The sequence below is a fragment of the Sycon ciliatum genome, chromosome 1, assembly GCF_964019385.1.
Source record: "Sycon ciliatum chromosome 1, ocSycCili1.1, whole genome shotgun sequence".
Lineage (NCBI taxonomy): Eukaryota > Metazoa > Porifera > Calcarea > Leucosolenida > Sycettidae > Sycon > Sycon ciliatum.
The window spans coordinates 41,496,568-41,516,567 of NC_088643.1; the positions used below are offsets into that span (position 1 = coordinate 41,496,568).

At 46.4% G+C, this 20,000-nt stretch overlaps 2 protein-coding genes across 2 annotated transcripts in view; both read left to right on the top strand.

Moving 5' to 3' along the window:
• Positions 1 to 11,820, top strand: part of LOC135826437 (GPI transamidase component PIG-S-like) — a 23,362-nt gene extending 11,542 nt beyond the window's left edge. The window contains exons 10-18 of the mRNA XM_065339051.1: positions 1,696 to 1,804; positions 2,527 to 2,616; positions 2,894 to 3,078; positions 3,827 to 3,883; positions 4,266 to 4,394; positions 4,859 to 4,888; positions 10,100 to 10,172; positions 10,493 to 10,550; positions 10,835 to 11,820. Coding sequence (XP_065195123.1) covers positions 1,696 to 1,804; positions 2,527 to 2,616; positions 2,894 to 3,078; positions 3,827 to 3,883; positions 4,266 to 4,394; positions 4,859 to 4,888; positions 10,100 to 10,172; positions 10,493 to 10,550; positions 10,835 to 11,012 — 909 coding nt within the window. The 3' untranslated portion in view covers positions 11,013 to 11,820. The remainder of the gene's footprint in view (positions 1 to 1,695; positions 1,805 to 2,526; positions 2,617 to 2,893; positions 3,079 to 3,826; positions 3,884 to 4,265; positions 4,395 to 4,858; positions 4,889 to 10,099; positions 10,173 to 10,492; positions 10,551 to 10,834) is intronic.
• A 595-nt stretch (positions 11,821 to 12,415) lies between these two features.
• Positions 12,416 to 20,000, top strand: part of LOC135826448 (uncharacterized) — a 28,307-nt gene continuing 20,722 nt past the window's right edge. Inside the window, exons 1-11 of the mRNA XM_065339060.1 lie at positions 12,416 to 12,765; positions 14,215 to 14,298; positions 14,812 to 14,952; positions 15,304 to 15,500; positions 16,226 to 16,356; positions 16,623 to 17,085; positions 17,356 to 17,451; positions 18,260 to 18,417; positions 19,224 to 19,258; positions 19,477 to 19,587; positions 19,955 to 19,995. Coding sequence (XP_065195132.1) covers positions 12,559 to 12,765; positions 14,215 to 14,298; positions 14,812 to 14,952; positions 15,304 to 15,500; positions 16,226 to 16,356; positions 16,623 to 17,085; positions 17,356 to 17,451; positions 18,260 to 18,417; positions 19,224 to 19,258; positions 19,477 to 19,587; positions 19,955 to 19,995 — 1,664 coding nt within the window. The 5' untranslated portion in view covers positions 12,416 to 12,558. The remainder of the gene's footprint in view (positions 12,766 to 14,214; positions 14,299 to 14,811; positions 14,953 to 15,303; positions 15,501 to 16,225; positions 16,357 to 16,622; positions 17,086 to 17,355; positions 17,452 to 18,259; positions 18,418 to 19,223; positions 19,259 to 19,476; positions 19,588 to 19,954; positions 19,996 to 20,000) is intronic.

Here is a 20,000-nt window from a genome sequence, read left to right on the forward strand (position 1 = left end):
TCTCCTGACGATGGTGCTGTAGTGTGCCTTTAAAAGATGGTAATTTAGTAACCATGTAAAAGTAAACTTTCTCGAAATTACAATAGCCAGCATAAACATGAAACATTGAGTAAACATGAAACATATTTTGTGGACTTTAAAGTAGCAAATTCGGCGGTAGCAAGAGTTCATAACCCCCAAGAGTGTGCAACGGGCATAGACCCAGCGCTCGGCGAAATTCCTACATTACGTCATGCGCAGCGTGTCATCCGAGGTAAATTTGGGTTCTTTGCGATTTCTGGAAACTATACCCTGAACCGCCCCTAACTCAAGGCTGTAGCCTCGACTTTTCGAAGCTTTTTTTGAAGACATTTCGGACATACAAGTCGTACTTTCTCAAAAACAAACTCTTTCTCCAAGAATCCATGGACATCGCGACAGGAAGAAGTGAGGACGCTGTTAAAAATATTGCATTGCCGTCAAGGACAATCATTCTGATAGCTGTGCAACTCAGCCGAAAAATGCTCCTTCGACGTATTCTCAAGTTCCTCAACCATTTGAAATTATCTTCCAGGAAAGCACCAGAAATATGCCGATGGCCTGGGGAAGAAATTGTTCTTGAAGAGACTGACTGCACTGGTGAAAGAAGAAGGCGATGAAGAGTCACCATTGCATCGAAAAAATAGTTTTGTCTTTCGTGTGCATACTTTGTTTCACTTTTGCTTCTTGACTCGAGGCTCAGACTAGAATTGCAGTTTAGGCAGTTTACCCTGGGGAAGCATCCTGGTTTGACTGTAAATTTTAGAAGAATTCATCGGCGTGACTCATCGCACTGCACCAAAAATGACGCAATGAAGGAATTCCGCCGAGCGGGCTTCCATACAGGGACTGATCAGGAGTTGCACACTCTTGGGGGTTATGAACTCTTGGCGGTAGCAAGAGTATATAACCCCCAGTAGTGTGCAACTCCAGCTATGGGGTCTGCGACGGCAGAATTTTACATCACGTGACGAACGTGTACACATTATTTGCACCGTGTGTATGGTAGTTACAGGGCTGTACGCAACCTTGCCTTTGGGTTCAACTCTCTTGTGGTCACTTTGCATTGTTTGCCAGCGTAGCCTTTTGAACCATGCCACGTGATGTGAAGTGTTGCCGTCGCAGCACTGCATAGGCAGTTGCACACTGTTGGGGTTATGTACTCTTGGCGGTAGTGATTGAAGTTGGTTGCTCCTACGGGTGCATGTATGTGGGACTCCAGCACAGGAGGAGCTTGTCCGAACCTACCACTCGGCAAACCTGATAAATACCCAAATACCCAATGTTTTTTTTATTTTGGAGAATTCACCCCTCACCTGTTGAGCTTGAGTAGGCTAATTAAATTTGTGCTCTATGAGCACTACATTTTATAGCGCTCAAGCAGCCCAAACATCACTAGGGATACAAACTTCCAGCGACGCTCCGATTCCGGTGCAACAAACGCATTGTGCATAGCCAATGGCTCTCGGCATCTGTTTCTCATTACTCCACACGTGGCATTGACTCCTGTTGCTGTTTGGGGCCGGGCATGAAGCATGATGTCCATTTAATATGACAAAGAAACCCACTCCTCGTATTCTCCACGGTCCACCTCACAGCTTCACAGTAGAGGCTGGCATTACCATTACTTCGTTATGTTTCTGACTTTCTGTTCCCTGTTCATGCTCCCATTGCTAGATGCTGAACTTTGTGTCAAGTAAATTGTCAGCCAGTCGTCATGGCGATGAGTATCATCTGACGTACGATCAGCTATCTCACATGATCAACCCACTGGAACTGTCGCTAGGTAATGACTTGATATGCTACAAGTACCGCAGGGCATGCGTGTGTGTGTGTGTGCACGTGCGTGCGCGTGCCTGCCTGCATGTTCTACTGGTACTGGTATTGGTGTAGCGTTATGTATGGCAATGGGCCTGGCTGCTTTTCACCACTTGATGACTTGATGAGAGGACCATACGTATTGCCCAGGTTCACAAAGTGACTGTGTTAACAGTAGCCAGCGCCAGCCCATGGTCACGTTCTATACTACATCATTACATGTACAGCAAAACATGGCCTATCCGGATGCCCTTGCTACAGCGGAAACTGTCCTGATAGGGCAGGATTCCGCTTGATCCAGGGATTCACGCTTGATCCACAGCACTTTGGTACAGGGTCCGGCAAACACAGGTTTTACTGTCCTTCCAAGTGTGTAGTCTTGAATGGTGTGTGCGCCTCGTCATTGGCTTCCTGGGCCCATCAAGTAATTAAAAAGACTTTGTCCAGACAATGACATACATGTAGAAGTATAATTATGCAGTTGTTTTCTGTTCCTTGACCCAGCTAGGCAGGCTGTATACTCTTGCTTCTACTGATGGCGCACTCAGTATCGTTGTGTGTGATGTGATGTTCCCCATCTGTCATGAAATCGATCTGAATGCTCACGCTCATCTGTGTGTGTGTGTGTGTGTGTGTGTGTGTGTGTGTGTGTGTGTGTGTGTGTGTGTGTGTGTGTGTGTTTCGGTGTAGGTAGCCACTCATCGAACCTTTCAACTCTTCATTTCATTGTGTACATCCCAAGCAAGGACGAGTCACCACTCCGTGTTCTCAATCAAGAAGGTATATTCATACTACTGTCATCTTTTTGGTTATTTGTGTATGTGTGCGTGTTCGTATGTGTGTGTCGGCATCTGTCCATGCTTTGGTTGATTGAGTTATGAAATGTGAAGAGTTTCGTATTGAGAGTTAAGTTGAGTTGTATGTTCCTTGCCATCCCTGCAAATAGGTATGGTTTGAAGAGAAGTTGGTTGCACACCGTGTAGAGCGTAGTTTCCAAAGCTTGAATTTGACTCCCTGTTCTCACTTTTTTCAAACAATGTGTATTGTGTGTTTGTAGGAGTCGCTACTGAAAACAACTCTTTTCTTGTGGATCGCTGGGGAGGTCTTCTCGTGCATAATGTTGATGCACTTGACAACAACACTGATGCTTACAAGTTCCATGAGATATCCGACGATGCCATGTCAGCAATCATGGCGGTGTTTGCAGCGCAGCTGAAGCGCTTGGTTGGAGTGAGGCAACCTGTAAGTGTTGCTGTGGATCGGCACTACTGATATCGCTGGCCCAAATCCATGCTAGTGTCAAGTATTCCTCTCTCTCACTCTCTCTCTCTCTCACTCTCTCACTCCCTCTCTCTCTCTCTCTCTCTCTCTCTCTCTCTCTCTCTCTCTCTCTCTCTCTCTCTCTCTCTCTCTCTCTCTCTCTCTCTCTCTCTCTCTCTCTCTCTCTCACACACACACACACACACACACACACACACACACACACTCCCCTCCCTCCCTCCCCCCCCCCCCCCCACCGTGGTATTCTTGGTGTGAACTTAAGAGACCCCGTGATCAAGAAGTTCAAGAACCAACAGGCTCCTGGCCGAAGCGAACAGTTGTGTTACTTGTGTTATCGTAATGTTGACCCATTCTTGCCGCCCGTCAACTTACCTCTATCCCATACCATTTGTTGTGCATATCTACAGTCCATTTCAAAACTATAGACGCGTAGGGTTTTTGAAATATTTCAAATTTGGCTGGAACTTTTTGAGAATAGTTTTTGGAATATTGCTCAGGTCCGCTCCACAATTACTCTCATATAGTTTCTAAACGATTGGATAACAGACGCCCGATTTGGAAAAAATTATGCACAAAGTGATCACAGATTTTATGTGGTATAGATGCTGGCATAACGGTTTTTGCCTAGGTACGCGTCTATAGTTTTGAAATGGACTAGTCATAAATGCAGTGCTGTTCTACTGTCATGCTTGATGTTCTTTCTCTGTAGGACGTTTCCTTTGGTAAAGTGTCACTCCTTTCGTCGAGCAATTCTATCTCCTACCGGGTTAGTCCTTTCTTACCAAAACTCTCCCTCCCCTGTGAGGCTCATGCTGCGTTTTGTTAATCAATGGCATTCAAGAAGACATGTCACATTTACCTACGTGCCAATCAGCAAGGGCATTGTAGCGTAATATCAAATGTGAGAGTGTGTCCATGCCTGCTCACATGCTCTGTATGCCACGTTCTACAATAATTTCTAGAATGATTTCCAGAATGTTTTAGTTGGTCGTGCACTGCCGTATTGACTATGTCTTCTCCTCTCTACACACACACACGCACGCACGCACGCACGCACGCACGCACGCACGCACGCACGCACACACACACACACACACACACACACACAAACACACACACACACACAACTCACATTTGCTCGCACACAGGAATGGAACAGTGTACTACTGAGCCGCACCGTGGAGAATGTGGCCCGTGCACGCGCAACCCTGCAGGCACTTGTGAAGCTGCTTGACGACGTCTCCAACATGGTCATCTCTGATCACATCCAAGCTGAGGTACGCTGCACTGGTCAACAGTACTCGGGTGTTGATCTTTTAATAATTGTTAACTTTCTGAAGTGCTATGTTCACAACTGGCTCCTATGTTCTAAAACTGCCACAAGTTTTGACATTTCCCTGCCGGTTTCATGCCTTATCACTAAGTAAAAAAAAACGGATAAGGGGCCATCCGGCATTATCGATAATTTTTTCATGGAACGAAAAAGTTTAGTTATGAGTCTTATGACCCGCCCCCACCCACTCACCCTCTGGAACGAAAAATGTATCGACTTGACAGCTAGAATGGATTGATGTTTCAGCTATCATTTTTTTTAAAACGGTACTCTCCTCACCCCACCCACCCATAGACGAAACTTTTTTCTCTTTGTGAAAAAGATCGATAATTACGGACGGCCCCTAAGTCAGTTCTGAAGTGTCACTGAAGAAATGCTCTCTCGGTTTTTTTCTTCTCTCCATTTCAGGTGGTCTACGCTGTACAACTCATAGACAAAGTAAGAGGTCTTGTACATGTATATCTGAAGGGCTGTATGGTACTTAGTACTACTTACGGTACTTAGTACTACTTACGGTACTTAGTACTACTTACGGTACATACAGTGAAGCTACATCTACCAGCGTGTCAGCTGTTTTTTTGCAGCTGGAGAAATAATAGGGTTTTCACTTTTGTTGAGTGTCACTGGGATTCCAACGTAAAATTGATTGAGAAAAGTTGAAGCGAAAGGTTAGAATTTAAAAGGGAAGTTCACAACTTTTAGTGAAACATCAAAATGTACAGATTCCAACGGTGAAAACCTCCGCTTGTTCGAAGCAGCTGTTCTGGACTTAACGACATCTGGAAGTTTTGGCTAAGTAAGTTCTGTGCCATCGTGAAGACGTCCTAGCGTTAATTTGCCCCAATCTGTGACGTGGCTAGCAAAGATAAACTTTGATATGGGAATATAGATATGTACATGTAGAGGAAATGGCATGTTGTCCAGTTCTCTACTGTCGCAAGTTAGTCCAGGGAACACGATAAGATTTTACATTGCTCTGACACAATGTCCTGACACTTTCGGAAACGGTCGGACACTGATTTTTGCAGATTTTCTCCCTTTCATACGTCACTTTCTTACCTGACATGCGGCACGCATGGGGTACGGTTTGAGGAGGACAAGACATTGTGAATGGTGGTCGCCACAGTCACAGATAGTAGCAGTGCTGGTGAGGCTACAGGCACTCCACTGACCAATAGGTCTCAGTATCGCCATGCCGGTAACGCACCAAAAGACAAAAACGGAAGAAATCAAAAGCACAATACATGAATAGTAATTACAATAAAGGTAATAGGGAGAGTGGTGACCAAGAGAGGACAGTATTGACCGTTAGTATGGTGTACTTCAACGCACATCCCCAAACCGAGAGGTGGGATCATCAGGAAAGAACAGTGTGACGATCAACATGATGGGCTTCAAAGCATGTCCCAAGACCATGGCTGCTCTGATATGTGTTTGTTGACGCCTTTTTTTAAAAGCTGTTAGTGGGGAGTGATTGGCCGGACGAGGAAAGACGTCCTCGGGGAGAGTGTTCCACAATTCAAGGAAACAGTACGAGAAGGAACGTCGAAGGTAATCGGGACTGGTGCCGGGGGAGGTGTTTAAGAGCTGTTCCCGGTGCTGGCGCTGAGCATAATGCTGTTGGCGGGTTCGAACAGTATCGGCCCGTGGTTTTGGGGGGGGGGAGGGCGCATGCGTGTCAGACGGGGTGGGCCCTTGCAGTTACCGTAAAGTCGCGGATAAAAGCCGGGTTTGCATACAAGCACATCGCGGATAGAAGCCTGAACATCAAATAGGTCAAATGCATATAAGCCTGTCGCGTGTAGAAGCCTGGCTTCTATGCAAGCGCGGAGCGGGTAGGTCAAGAGTGCATGCGCTATGTACAGTGCATAGTAAAACTACCGCCATACCGGTAGTCAGTGGTAGATCTACGCGTAGAAGCCTGGCTTCTATGCAAGCCCCGATGTGCATACAAGCCTGGCAAAAATATCAGTGGTGCATATAAGCATGGTTTGCATACAAGCCTGGTTTGCATTAAAGGGGAAGTGCATCGATTTTTCGAGTAGGGTCCAGAAGAAAGACAATTTGATATCGGTTCGAATGGCATATTTCTCGCTTCCATACGATAAGCCAAACTTGCCAAATCGCCAATTGTATGCTCACGTTGCCATAGCGACCAGCGGAGTGATGACGTACGAAAGGCTTAGCTCCTCCACAGGAGAAGGTCGATCACTGCAGAAATTGGTCATTTTCAATTATCTTATTGTATTCACGATGTGAAAGAAGTGCTGTGTTCAATGCTGTTAGTGCCGTGAACTATTTGTCGCCCTTCTCATGCATTTCCCTAGGCTGACTGTGCCTAGGAAATGGTTTCCTCCAGGACAAGATGCTTGGAATTCGCCGTCTCTCCTGAGACATTTTCAGCAAACTTTCAAACCTACGACATTATTTCATTCGTCAATCTCCACCACCCGTCGTCTCACCTGGCTTCAGAAGATGTTACGAGAGATAGGAGAGTCGCCAGGAAGCATCACATTCACCTTCAGGAAGTGGAAAGAGCAAACGGCATGGTCCTTGGTTGGGGAAAATGCTGAACGTCTGATTTGTCCCAACCAAGATTTCAGCATTTTGTTTGTCACTATTTTCGCTTGTCTGCTGGTGTCTCCGCGCTCCAGCTTTCTCCTGTCGGTGTCACGTCCCAGTACACAACCGAGAGGACTACTAACAAACAGTTCACTGCACTTACAGCATTGAACACAGCCCTTCTTTCACTTCGTGAATACAATAAACCAATTGAAAATGACCAAATTCTGCAGTGATCGACCTTCTCTGTGGTGGAGCTAAGCCTTTCGTACGTCATCACTGCGCTGGTCGCTATGGCAACGTGAGTATACAATTGGCGATTTGGCAAGTTTGGCTTATCGTATGGAAGCGAGCGATATGCCATTCGAACCGATATCAAATTGTCTTTCTTCTGGACCATACTCGAAAAATCGATGCACTTCCCCTTTAACCCTTTACCATCCGTGCGTACTTGAATCGATCTCTAGAGATCGATGGACATGCATACACTAAAACATTCGTAACTCGATCGATTCTTGGCGGAATTTAAAGAACTAAGTATCTAGGAAGAAGCCGAAGAACCCAGCTTTCCATTGCATCAATCGGTAAAGAGCTGCGATGTCGCATTCCAAAGATATTTTGCTCGACATTTCAGCTACGGCAAAAGTCGAATTTCTTTCCGAGTGACTGATCTTCAGCGGGGATTTTCCCCTCTCCTGACATGCTGAGTCACTTTGGCATGCTTCGAGCGCGTGGGCAGCATGAAAAGAAACTCAAGCAAAACATTTGGAATGTTTACGATGAAGGAGCGAGAAATGGCTGACGAGGAGAGACTTTCCTCGTATATACAGCGATGGGGTGTATTTGAAGCTCCCTGGCGCTGGATATGTGATCTCGGTAGTGCCCCGTTTGAGCTCAATGTACGCAGCTCGTGGAGAGCTTTCCAGAATGCCCAAGATTGTGAAAATTGGTTGATTAGAACCGAAGATATTCTCAGAATAAGGTGAGAATTATTGCATTTGGGAATGCTGGGGAAATTTGGTCGGATGGTAAAGGGTTAAAGCCTGATGCAGAAAGCGGCTTATATGCTTATAAGCCCGGCTTTTATCCGCGACTTTACGGTAACTACCTTGTAAAGATAGGACAGTCCTGCGACTGTCCGTCTGGCCCGCAGACTCTGGAGGACAGTGGTGGGCCCAATCATCTGCATGACCTTGCACTGTGCTGTGTCCAACTTCCCAAGGTGGGTCTGGGCAGCACCAAGCCAGGCTAGTGGGGCATACTCAAGTATCGGCCTTACAAAGCCCTTATAGACGGTTAGGCGTCCGGCAGCGTCCAGGATGGGGGCTGCCTTCTGCATGAAATGGAGGCTTTGATGTGCGCGCACGGAAAGCTGGTGAAGGTGGGTGCTGAAGTTGAGCTTCTCGTCGAACACCACCCCAAGGAGCTTCAACTGGCTGCTGACAGGAACAGGGGTGCCAAGGAATTGGACAGGGGGGGGGGGGGGGGGGGGGGGAATCTGGAGGGGCCAGCTTCCTGGTCACTGACATCAGCTGTGATTTAGAGGGCTCAAAGGCAACCCTCCAAGTGCTTCCCCAGGCTTCCAGCTGGTTGAAGTACTAACTATTCACTGCCAATAGAACACGGCTGAAGGAAGAAAGAAACAACGTCAAGAAGAGTGAAAATCAAGTTTATAAATAAGAGTAATAACAGTTCAAAAAGCCAACAGCTAATAACTGAAAGAAGCAGCGGAACTAGGTATGCTCTAGGCTTGCTGTGTGAAGGTGTCCCAGTCTTCCAAATCCAACTGGTACTGGTCGGGGTCATCCGATGGCTCAGGCTGGGTGAGCTGACGCTGCAGGAGCTCTGTTGTCGCGGACCGTTCTTCTACATATGTCGCTCCACCACAGGGAAACAGCTTCACCGGATTGCCAGTCTGCAGCAGGTGGCCCTTCAATGGCGATGCGCATTAGCGTCCAAGCAGTCCTCCGATAGGCGGCACCGACGATCCGACTTGACGTGCTTCACCGTCGAGAAGATCCGCTTTACCTTGCCATTTGACATTGGCAGGCTGAGTAGCATCTCGACCAGACCCAGCATGTTCTGCCAGTGACAAGCTTCGGCGACATTAAATAGCTTCCACCAAACTTGACGGTGACCATCTGTCAGGCAGAAGTATCGTTGAGCGTAAACTACCATCTCATCCCATTCATCTGCGATCAGGGTCACATCTGATCCAGCTATGGGTGGTAGCCGCCACTGCAGGCAATATCATCATTGTGATCTTCAAGTGGCTCACCCAGGGACTGTACATTACTCTCCAGCTCCCGGCGTTTTGTGTAGATTTTTCATAGAGGTAGTGCACGCGCAAGAGCAGCTCATCCACTGTGTCGAAGAGTGTTCCTTTCAGAGCATCTTTGAGAGCAAGCTCTAGTCGATGAGCTACGCACCAAACTGGTGCAATCCACGGAACCACGTCAGCCAGCTTCCCTCGCAAACCATTTCTTCCCATGTCTACAGCAGCGCCGCCACAGCCTATTCCGATCAGTTTCGATTTTCAATCAAGGCCAACTTTCTCCATAGCTCGCTCGAAACAAGCCATGAATCTGTTCGCATCAACAGAACGAGGTTGCAGAACACCAGCATACTGACTGCGTACGTGAATCTGGCCAGCGCTGCTGTGCGTTTCACGAAACAGGGCCACGAACAACTCCTCTTCAACGTTCGCTGCGTCACTTGTTCCGTCCGTTTGAACGCTGAAGAACTTGCATTTCTGAACGTTCGACTTGAGCTGATTTTCAGCGATAGACCGATGTAGCCCGCGAAAGCGGCACACGCTTGTTCGTTCTTTTTAAAATCGTATCAGATTTTCTCACACGTATGCCACCTTTTAATATTGGTATTCTAGACCAAAATAGATCCGGCCACATATGTTAAACTAAGAAAGAAATCGGCTACTCCCGGATGTGCTCGTACGTGTGATAAGTGACCGGATAAGTGACTTGAGCTGCTTTTCTAATACTTGTAATGTTTTTTAACGTATGGATATTGTACTTTACAAGTACTTGCTTTGTACATTGTTGTGTGTCGGGGTATGCGTTACTGCAGAGCTTGATTCGACTAGCCGAGGGCTCGCTTCTTGATGCCTATAGTCTGTCTCGTAGTGCCTTGGTAGCATCAGGTGAGTCGACTTAGTTGTCTCATTTTGTTCCATGATGTGTTGCAGTGGAGATGTTGTGATTGGTATCAAGTTGCTATGCTGCTTTTGAAAAAAAGTGTACTTCGAAGTTTGAAGTACACTTTTTTAATACAATGTGTGAAGTTCGAACACTTCGCACGATGATACATTGTATAGCTGATTGATAAGACTGAGTGCTTTGTTGTGCTTTGTTCTAGGTGAGTGTTGTTACTATAATCAGTTCATTGGTCTAGTTTCTGTGGCTTTTTGTCGGTCTTATTGATTTATGTTCTGTCAATGTGTGTTTGAATGATGTTGTTAAGAGAATGCTTTCTTTGACCCGTCCATGCTGGCGTTACTCTACTTCCCTGAGGAGTCCAAGTGAGTTTTAGCTACTAGTACTTTAGATTATCACAAGTTGTGTAAGGCTGCATGGAGTTGATGTGTTTGGGGATTTATGAGTACCAGTTTCAGAATGGGGTTTGGACAGTCAGGCTATGAAACACTTTTTTGTAAATGCAGTACTCACAAGTATAGTATATTATCGTATTACTCAATCTTTGGACAGCTAGCTGCTTCGACCGTGTTAGGTCTCATCAGCGGAGCTCAGAATGACTGGCTGTATTACAGAACCATGTACTCTTGTCTGTTGTTGTCGTGTGCAGGTATGCTATCTACGTGCCACTGTTCATTCCCATGGCAGTGCCGGTACTCGCATCTCTAGTTCAGTCTATCAAGCTCTTCAAGACGGTGCAGCAATTGAAATCAGCTCTGCACCCGGCAGCCGCTTCACCGGCTGAATCAGTATCCGAGTCCCTACAAAGCCACCTGAAAGCAGAGTGATCAGCTACCAATCCGAGTTGTTGAAGAAGAAGCTGACGGTTCACCGAAGTACCAACTTCCCAGTACATGTACACTTCTAGTGTCAATTCACAATGCTATTGGAGTGTCGGCCTTAGCACTACTACTTGTACTAACTTGGCCGCCATGTACCAAGTAGGGAGCATGGACTCATACTGGGTAGTCCGTTGTGCACCCTTTTTTTACTTCCAACTGCCTATTTCCAGTGCACACTGTGCTGTTGCTCTGGGTTTTGACTGCTGCTTGCAGTGCTGCTTGCAGTATTGCTGCAATTTGCTGGATCATTGCCGGTGTATTGTCCGTCGTTCTTGTTTTAAAGACAAGATCATTGAGATTTTGAGACGGCGTTGATCAAACCGGTGCACTGCACAGTCATGCTTTACTGCAGTATACGAGCACTAGCGTTTTCATTGCCACTACACTGCCATGCCAGTGTACACAGACATCCATAGGCATAGGATGAGGTGACTGACTACATGTGCATGTACATGTATACTAATGAAGGCTTTAGTGCAGAGAATAGGGCATCCTTGGAAGCGGGTGGCTCTTGCATTTTATAACTTTCCTTTTCTCAAGAAAATGCATTAGGCATGTCAGCATCTTCTTTTCTTTTTGCTCCACCGCTTTCATAATGGATTTACCCTGACATGTACATACATGTATTCGTCATAGCAGCTATGCCCGCGTGATGAGAAGGATTTTTGAAGGCACACTTATGTTCTCTGAAATTTGTTTTATAGAGTCCATCAACCACGTACTGACCCGTGAAAGAACATTACGTGTAAACGGACACGACTGTGTCGATGGTGTTCTGTGTTTGTTGCCGGAGAAGCATTGGTGCAGTGCCGCGTACAGCCGTACACACACACTGGCAACAGAATGAGCCATTCTGCACCCCCCATCCATGATCACAGTTTGTGAACGGCTCTGCTGCTGTGAATCGTGACATGTAATATGAGCAAGAGAGTGCAATCTCCCAGTCCCAGGGTGGTTGCGCTGTGCTGTATGCTACATGTAGTATCCAATGACTTATGGCTCCCTCCTCCCCCGCTGCCCTATTTTCTCCCATCTCGACTGTGGTTTACTTTGTATTGCATGAGTAATTAGTACCTGTAGCCGGAGTGGATACACGTGCAGAGGCAATAACCATACTACAAAAGTACAATGTAGCTGCAGCACGCCATCGTGACCGAACAACCACAACAAGATAAGATACAGAAGATAATTATCTTGCTTGAACTGTCATGGTTCAGGGTCTAGGCAGTCGTGCATGTAGGGATTTCCCCACTCGAAGTAGTCAAATACCGACTCCTAGATCCTGGGCATCGTACAGTACGGGTGCACGAAACAGGAAATTTTGAATTCCGTACATCTGTTCACCAGTTTTCACAGAACGTGGAAAATGTTTTGAGAGAACAAACGTGCGTTGTTCGCACTCCCAATCGTATTGACTGGGCGGGGAGCAGCCGCCTCCCCAAACGAAACCTTCCCTACCAGTAGGCTCTACTTTTCGTAATCGGTACGGAAAATGCTTCAGCAAAGCATCATTGTTTTTCTAGGAGTTCTGCTCGTTCTATACCTTCCTCGTCATTTAACAGCAGCAATAATGGCCTTCTTGTTCGGGCTTGCTATTGATGTGGAAGCGTTCACATGGTCAAGACTATTGGAAAGAGAAATAGTGCCAGGTGTTGTCGCTTGTCTTCTTGCCCTGGGAACTTGGCTCACTTTGAGTGCGGTGAGTATGTCATATTTAAAATTAAATTTGATAAACACCAACAATTATTGATTATTCCCCTCTTTTATTTTAACCCAGCAAAATTCTCAGGCACGCTTTCTTAGTAAGTTTCTAGACATCTACATGCACATGACATCATTGTAGAGATATCAAATCAAGTATCGACGATACCAAGAGTCCATACCCAAGAGTGTGCAACGCGCGATAGGGTCTTGTCACGACTCGTTTTCAACATTACGTCATTTTCATGTACATTTTCATGTAGCGAATGTCGCGGCCTGCTCGCGCTGCTACATGAAAATGACGTAATGTTGAAAACGAGTCGTGACAGACATTTATGTGGCATTGCACACTCTGGGGGTTATGGACTCTTGACGATACTGTAAAAGCAATTATTATAAATTATTATAATGAAGTACTAACTCTTATCAACCACCACACCACACCGCTGCGAAGTGCTAACTCTAACGAATTAACGAGGAGAAATCTGTCGTTAAAATAGAAATCGTTATACAGAAATCGATACATATACTGTCCTATTGAGCGTTGAGAATGAGTGAGAATCGTTACCTTTCGTACACGTAAACTAGTCAATTTTGGGAAATCGTTATACATGCGCCTCGTTAGAATAATGGCTTTTACAGTAGCGTGCACAACGACGAAGACATTGCTGCGATGACATGCCCGCCAGAACCGGTCCGGTTGGTCAGGTTATCACCGGACCAACTTTCTGGCCACCAGCACAAAGCCATGTTTACTACAGTACTGTGGAGGGCATGTGTACCCGGCATATCATACATAACGACAGCGGGCATGTGTACCCGGCATACCATACATAACGACAACATATGAAAGGCCATGACATTGCCGGGCCAATCGAAAACTGCTACCGGCGGTCCTGGATGAGGATGCTCGATTACTAGTACTCCATTAGTTTGAGGAGTTCTAGACAAATGACTCTGGACTTGAGTGTATGGGTCACCATGGCACCGTTGAACCGTAAAGTACCGCGAGAGCGCCCCACCACCTCATCCGTTCGTGGTCGTGGTGTCCTGTCTGTCGGTCATACGGTGCGGACCTTTTACTGTTTTACACACATTGCTCGTTGTGCAGTCAATCGTTCTCGGTTTACCTTCGAGTGGACGTGAGCTCCACACAAGAACATGCTAAGTGTGACACTGATGTTTTCACACCGTACACACTTTGCTGCACTTTGCCGTACGATTTTCCTTTCCCGGGCTGTAAAATCAAGGTGGCGCATTTGCAACCTGATGGACATGGAATTTGCTAAAATAATATTACATATAATACTGTTGGACTCTAATGGGTGTTGACTGTGTAGCACAATGGGAAATCGAGAGGTTTCACTGCACTCTGTAGTTTAGACTGTCTGCTGGTTATGGTTTATGTGATTGACTGATTGTGTGATGGCTGTCTTGGTTTTGATAGGTGAGACGGAAATGGAAGCTGGACAGCCGCGTGAAGAGCTGCGCTGTTCTTCTAGGAGATGACAAAGTCGCTGTTCTCGAACAGGTACAGTATGCGGACCGGTGTGTACACACATGTGCACGTGTGTTTGTGGTGTGTATGAACTATGTCTGTACTGGTGGTGATGGAGTCCTGAGAATTAAAACCTGGCTTATTTCGAGCACACCGCTTACTTAGAAGTCAAGTCCTACAAAATCCGCTTATATAGGAAATGTGTGGGATCCCTGCTAATGATTTGAAGTTTAGCAAGGCATACTGCCTCTGTGTTTAGCAAGGCATAATTCAAACTTCACTGTGCACTGTACTGTTCAGTTCAGTGTGCAGGAGCAGGCTATACTGGCCGGTTCTGTGCCTGTGATATCTGTGTCTAAGGAGCATAGCGGTGGTGCATAGCGATGGTGCATAGCTCAACTCTGCATGACACTGCGAGCATTTTGACATACATGACGCAGGTTTCTACTTGAAGTGCACTGTGCTTGAACCTGCTTCTCACTATATCAGTGGATTCGTGTGCTTTCCCTTACTGTCAGTGTGTTCTTGGTGTTGTGTGCTGTGCAGAAGCTGCCAGTGTCTTGCTCTGACTCCTGGAGTATGGCTGGTGTATCGAATGGGCTGACTGTATGGTCTAGCCAGGATGATATGCTGCTAGTGGATGGAGAGATCTATGCTATGGCCACTTGTGTCCATTCACCAGCCAAGGTAATCATGGTGTTATTGCTGTTGCTGCTGCTGCTGCTTCCGCCACTTTCTATTCTGTTGCTGCTGAAGCCGCAGCTGCTTTTCGGCTGTTTCTGCTGCTACTTTACTGCTGCTGCTGTTGATGCTGCTGTTGATGATTCTGCTTTTGCTGACTCTGTTTTTTTGCACTGGGTAGAGTCAGGACTTAGATGACCAAACAATAATACTGAATGTGCAGGTAGAGCACAACGAAGCATATACTTGCATAGAATGACTGGCTGTTGACCATAGCGATTAGATTCTGCTGCTGCTGTTGCTGCTATTATCACCAGTGCCGTTTTCATTCATTGTGATGTTTATTTTTGTGATCAGGCCATCTTGTCATACCTACGTCGTACCGATATTGAGGTAGTGGATGGGAATGGCATATTTAAGTGTCACCTTGTCGATGAGAGTGATGACCTTGGTGAATCCGGCTGTGACCGCGTCACTTGTGACCTGTGCCAGCGAGGCTGGTTTGCTCAAGCCTTGGGATATGTTGCTAAGACTCGCCAGTTTGTCCTTGACAGGTTAGTGTTGACACGAGTTCCAGCTCCGACGAACCCCGACACATACCTGCTGGCTTGCTAGTGTTATTTGTTTGAACTTTCTCTGAGCTTTCTATGTGTGTGTATTTGCTATTTTAAACGAAGATTAGGCACACCCTTGATAGACTTCTGCGGCTGCCCCTGGGATACCCCTTCAACCTTCAATAATAGTGCAAAGTAGTAGGATGGAAGAGTATCCAATGCAGTGAGCATAAGCTAGCATGTCAAGAGCACTACACACATACATGTGTTAGTTGTCTGATGATTGCCGAAGGGCATGGAACTTTAAGTTATAACGAATGATGCGTGGTGCTCTGTGTCGTGTGTAAGATAGCTCTATTCGAATGAATATTGAGCACTCTACCGAGCCAGAGGACTGTCATTTGTAGTTCACTCTCACTTAGTTGTCTGATAATTGCCGAAGGGCATGGCACTTCAAGTTACTACGAATGATTTGTGGTGCTCTGTGCGGTGTGTAAGATAGCGCTATTCGAATGAGTATTGAGCACTCTACCTAGCCGGAGGACTCTCATTTGTACCCAGACACATAATTATATGCCCAGGAGCAAGCTCTAGGTCCATACGACTGGAGTGACCTTGTCTTTCATGTTGACATCAACCAGAGGTGATAGGCTGGAATTTGGTGCAGCAGCTGAAGATGGAAGCTTCAAGCAAGCTTATGCTTTTTGAAATGTTCTTCTTTTTAGGCATTGGTATGACGGAGATGATGCTAATTCTACTCCCTCTGGGCCTTTATGGCTGATGTGTCAAGTCGATCATCAAGTCCCTACAACCAGCTTCATTTGGAAGACATTCTTCTTACAGCCTCTTTCTCGAGGTAACGTTTATAGAATTGGGGAGGGCCTTGTCCCTGTCTCACATAGCTGCATCGTTAGTAGTTCCATTTTATCTTCTTACTAGCGTGATGTCCTTCACCTTGCAGCATTACTGCTTGCGAATGATGGGATTGTGGCTGCGGCTGCTGCTGTGTTAGAGCATGTAAAAACTGATAGTGCAGTATGTCTTTAGGGAACAGCTGTGTGCTTTGCTATCTGGTTACTTTATGCAATGCACACCATTTTTTCTTGTCCCTTCTCCATGCAGATGTAACATTGCTCACACTCGTCGTTGCACCATCCAGCAATAAGCCTGATCCAGGCCAGGTAGATGGCTGGTCGGCGGAGATTTGTAGGTTGCGCGACCACTCTGCAACCTCGTTTTCCGTGCGTAGTAGTTCTGGCCAGGGGAGCCCCACTAGTGAAGAAGTGCACTCAGGACAGCAACATAGCGTTCAGCAGAGTGGTGGTGGTGGTGGTGGTGTCGGTGACATGCCGGTTCAGACTGCAGCATCTGAAGATGACCAGAAGCACACCCACGATAAGCTACCTGTTCAAGCTGCACACGGATCTGCTAAGCAAAGTGAAGATGATGCTGCTGCTGGTTCCGCTGCTACCAACCAGAATGGTGCTAGTGATGATGATAGTAGTGATGATGATGCTAGTGAGCAGGACAACAAAGCAAAGTCTGCTGCGGATATTCTACGAGATTGCACAAATGAACAGCGCGGGTAAGTAAATGCACATACTGATACATGCACAAATGGCAGGTGAAAATATGGTGGGCTTGAATTTTTTTTGAACGCTTACGTGTGTGTTATTGTCTTCTTTATGTATCCTTGTAGGCTGCTGTATGTATGTTCATACAATTAGTGTGTGTGTGTGTGTGTGTGTGTGTGTGTGTGTGTGTGTGTGTGTGTGTGTGTGTGTATGTGTGTGTGTATGGACATGTGCGTGTGTGTGTGTGTATGGACATGTGTATTTTGTTTGTTCTTCAACAGCCATTTAGCTGTATTGGAATCGGCATACGACAGCCTGTGGCAGTGCTCTCAGGCTAAGCCTGGCCAAGATGGCTGGCAGAAAGTCACTCTATCCAAGTAAGTCACAGTAACCATGTAGCCAAGTAAGTCACTGTAGCCAAGTAAGTCACTATAGCCAAGTAAGTCACTGTAACCAAGTAAGTCACTGTAACCAATTAAGTCACTATAACCAAGTAAGTCACTATAACCAAGTAAGTCACTGTAACCAAGTAAGTCACTGTAACCAAGTAAGTCACTGTAACCAAGTAAGTCACTGTAGCCAAGTAAGTCACTGTAGCCAAGTAAGTCACTGTAGCCAAGTAAGTCACTGTAGCCAAGTAAGTCACTGTAGCCAAGTAAGTCACTGTAGCCAAGTAAGTCACTGTAGCCAAGTAAGTCACTGTAGCCAAGTAAGTCACTGTAGCCAAGTAAGTCACTGTAGCCAAGTAAGTCACTGTAGCCAAGTAAGTCACTGTAGCCAAGTAAGTCACAGTGTCCATGATAAGTGCGTGTATTGTATGCTGGCCTTGCTGGCTGTCTTTCAAGTCATTGAGTCGCTGGTCAGGACATTTGCCGAGCTGCTAGTCACACAGAGGACTAGTCGGAGATAGTTGTAGTGGTCGGTTTCTCATACTGCACCTGTTTCTGCATTACTTCATCAATGACGGTGTTGAGGTGTGGTCTATAGGAGCCGTTGCTCAGCAGCAATATGCCACACCTGCATGGCGCATAGGTGGAATGTGCTAGACTGAAATCTCTGCCCACGTACGCAGAAGGCGCAATCTGACTGTTCTCGGTGAACAGAAGTGATGTCCTTCGCAGTACACGCTACTGGTGGTGTCTGAATATTCCCTTCGTTTCCTGTCTTCATTTGTTGTTCTTATAGAGGGGTAACTGTCATGAAGAAAGTCTCAGCAGGCAAGCAAACATCCTCATTGAGCTGTGTGAAAGGCTCAGCTGTTATTCGAGCTCCCATTCCACTCCTCTTGGACTGGATGACGAGCGACGACAAAGTCAAGCAGTGGGACGAGTTCTTTTCTGAAGGTGTGTGTGCACGATGAAACACTATGCTGGCATTGTTTGTATGTGGTGAAGTGCTGAGACCAGCATTCAGAGAATATGTGGGTAGCAGAGCAAGATAATGAAGATACCGTAAAGTTCTGTGTATATGCCCACTCGAAATAACGCCCATCAAATGGACATCGCACTCAAAGCCCGTGAGTTCGCCCATGCCCGAAAACCGCCCAGGGTGATGCTGTACCTGTGTATGCGTGTGTGTGCAAAATGTTATGCATGCTTATGAAAATGCAAGCGATGCAATATGCACCTTGTATAGGCCCAGTCCTGAAACAACACCCATGCCCAAGTATACGTCCAGTTTTCAGACCCTTGTTCTGTATACGCCCGGGGGGGGGGGGGGGGGCTTGTTCACGGAACTTTACGGTATACTAGTACTCTGAAGTGTATTGGTGTTCTGTGACTGTAGTGGCGTGTCACTGCTGAACCATAAGTCTTATTTCAGGCGGGTCCTTGACCCCGCATTCTTATATCGAGGGGGGGGGGGGGGTAGGACTGACTTGGGTGACCCAGCTCTACAAAGCTATCTAGCTAAATGCTGATGGATTTGATCTTCTCCACAATACCGATGCTTGTACCTCTGTTCATTTTGTAGCAGGTTCCCTTCTTCTGGCTCATTCAGCAGAATATGCTTCCCTCTTTTTTTCGCCTCTCCGTAACAGCTCGACTTTGAGCCTGTGTGCATCTGTCTGATTCTGTGTGTGCCTTTGTTTTGCTTTTGTGTTTTTCTTTTTCTTTTCGTGTGCCCACTGATGTCTACTTTCTCCCCTCAGGTAAACTTGTGGAGGACATTGGCGGTGTGGCTAAGGTTAGTGTGGCTCGGGCAGAGGGCATGATGGCACTTGGTGTACAGTCGTGATTTCTGCCTACTGGCTGGAACCTTTCGATTGCTTTTCCTCGACAACAGCCTTCCTGTCTTTTGGATGCGGGTGTCCTTTCTAAGGGTGATGTGGCGGTGTGTGTATTATCTATTGCAACCTTTTTTTGTTTGTTTCATTGATGGTGTGTATTTCTACTCAACTTTAGGTTGAGAATCTCATCTACAAAGGTGTGTGGCCAACAACACCACGGGATTTCTGTGTGGTATCAGGAGTGAAGACACTTGACAATGGCGTTGTCCTTGCTTGCAGCAAGTCAGTAAGTTCAGATGTACATTTATTCTGCTATTTTTGTTTTAACGAATAGCAGCTGTCCGTGCACTTGACAGCTTATCATGCAACAGTTGATCTGCACGATTGTCAGCAACTTGGCAGGCAACATCAACGCAGATCCCTCCCTGAAGAGCACTGGGAGCAAATGCTTTTGCATTTTGGTGTTGTGTAGCAGATGTAATCTCTACTCGTAGACAGTAGTATTCCCCCCTACATTTGTAGGTTGGTTTTGATTAGAATGTTCACATGCCTGTGTGATGTCCACCAACCAAATACTCTTCAGTTGGTCGAGTAGCGCTTGTGTTCTCCCACTCTCTTCAGCTAAAACTATTTCATGTTTTTGCTATGCTCAGGTGACGCATCCACGATGCGTGCCAACGTCCTCTCATGTCAGGTAAG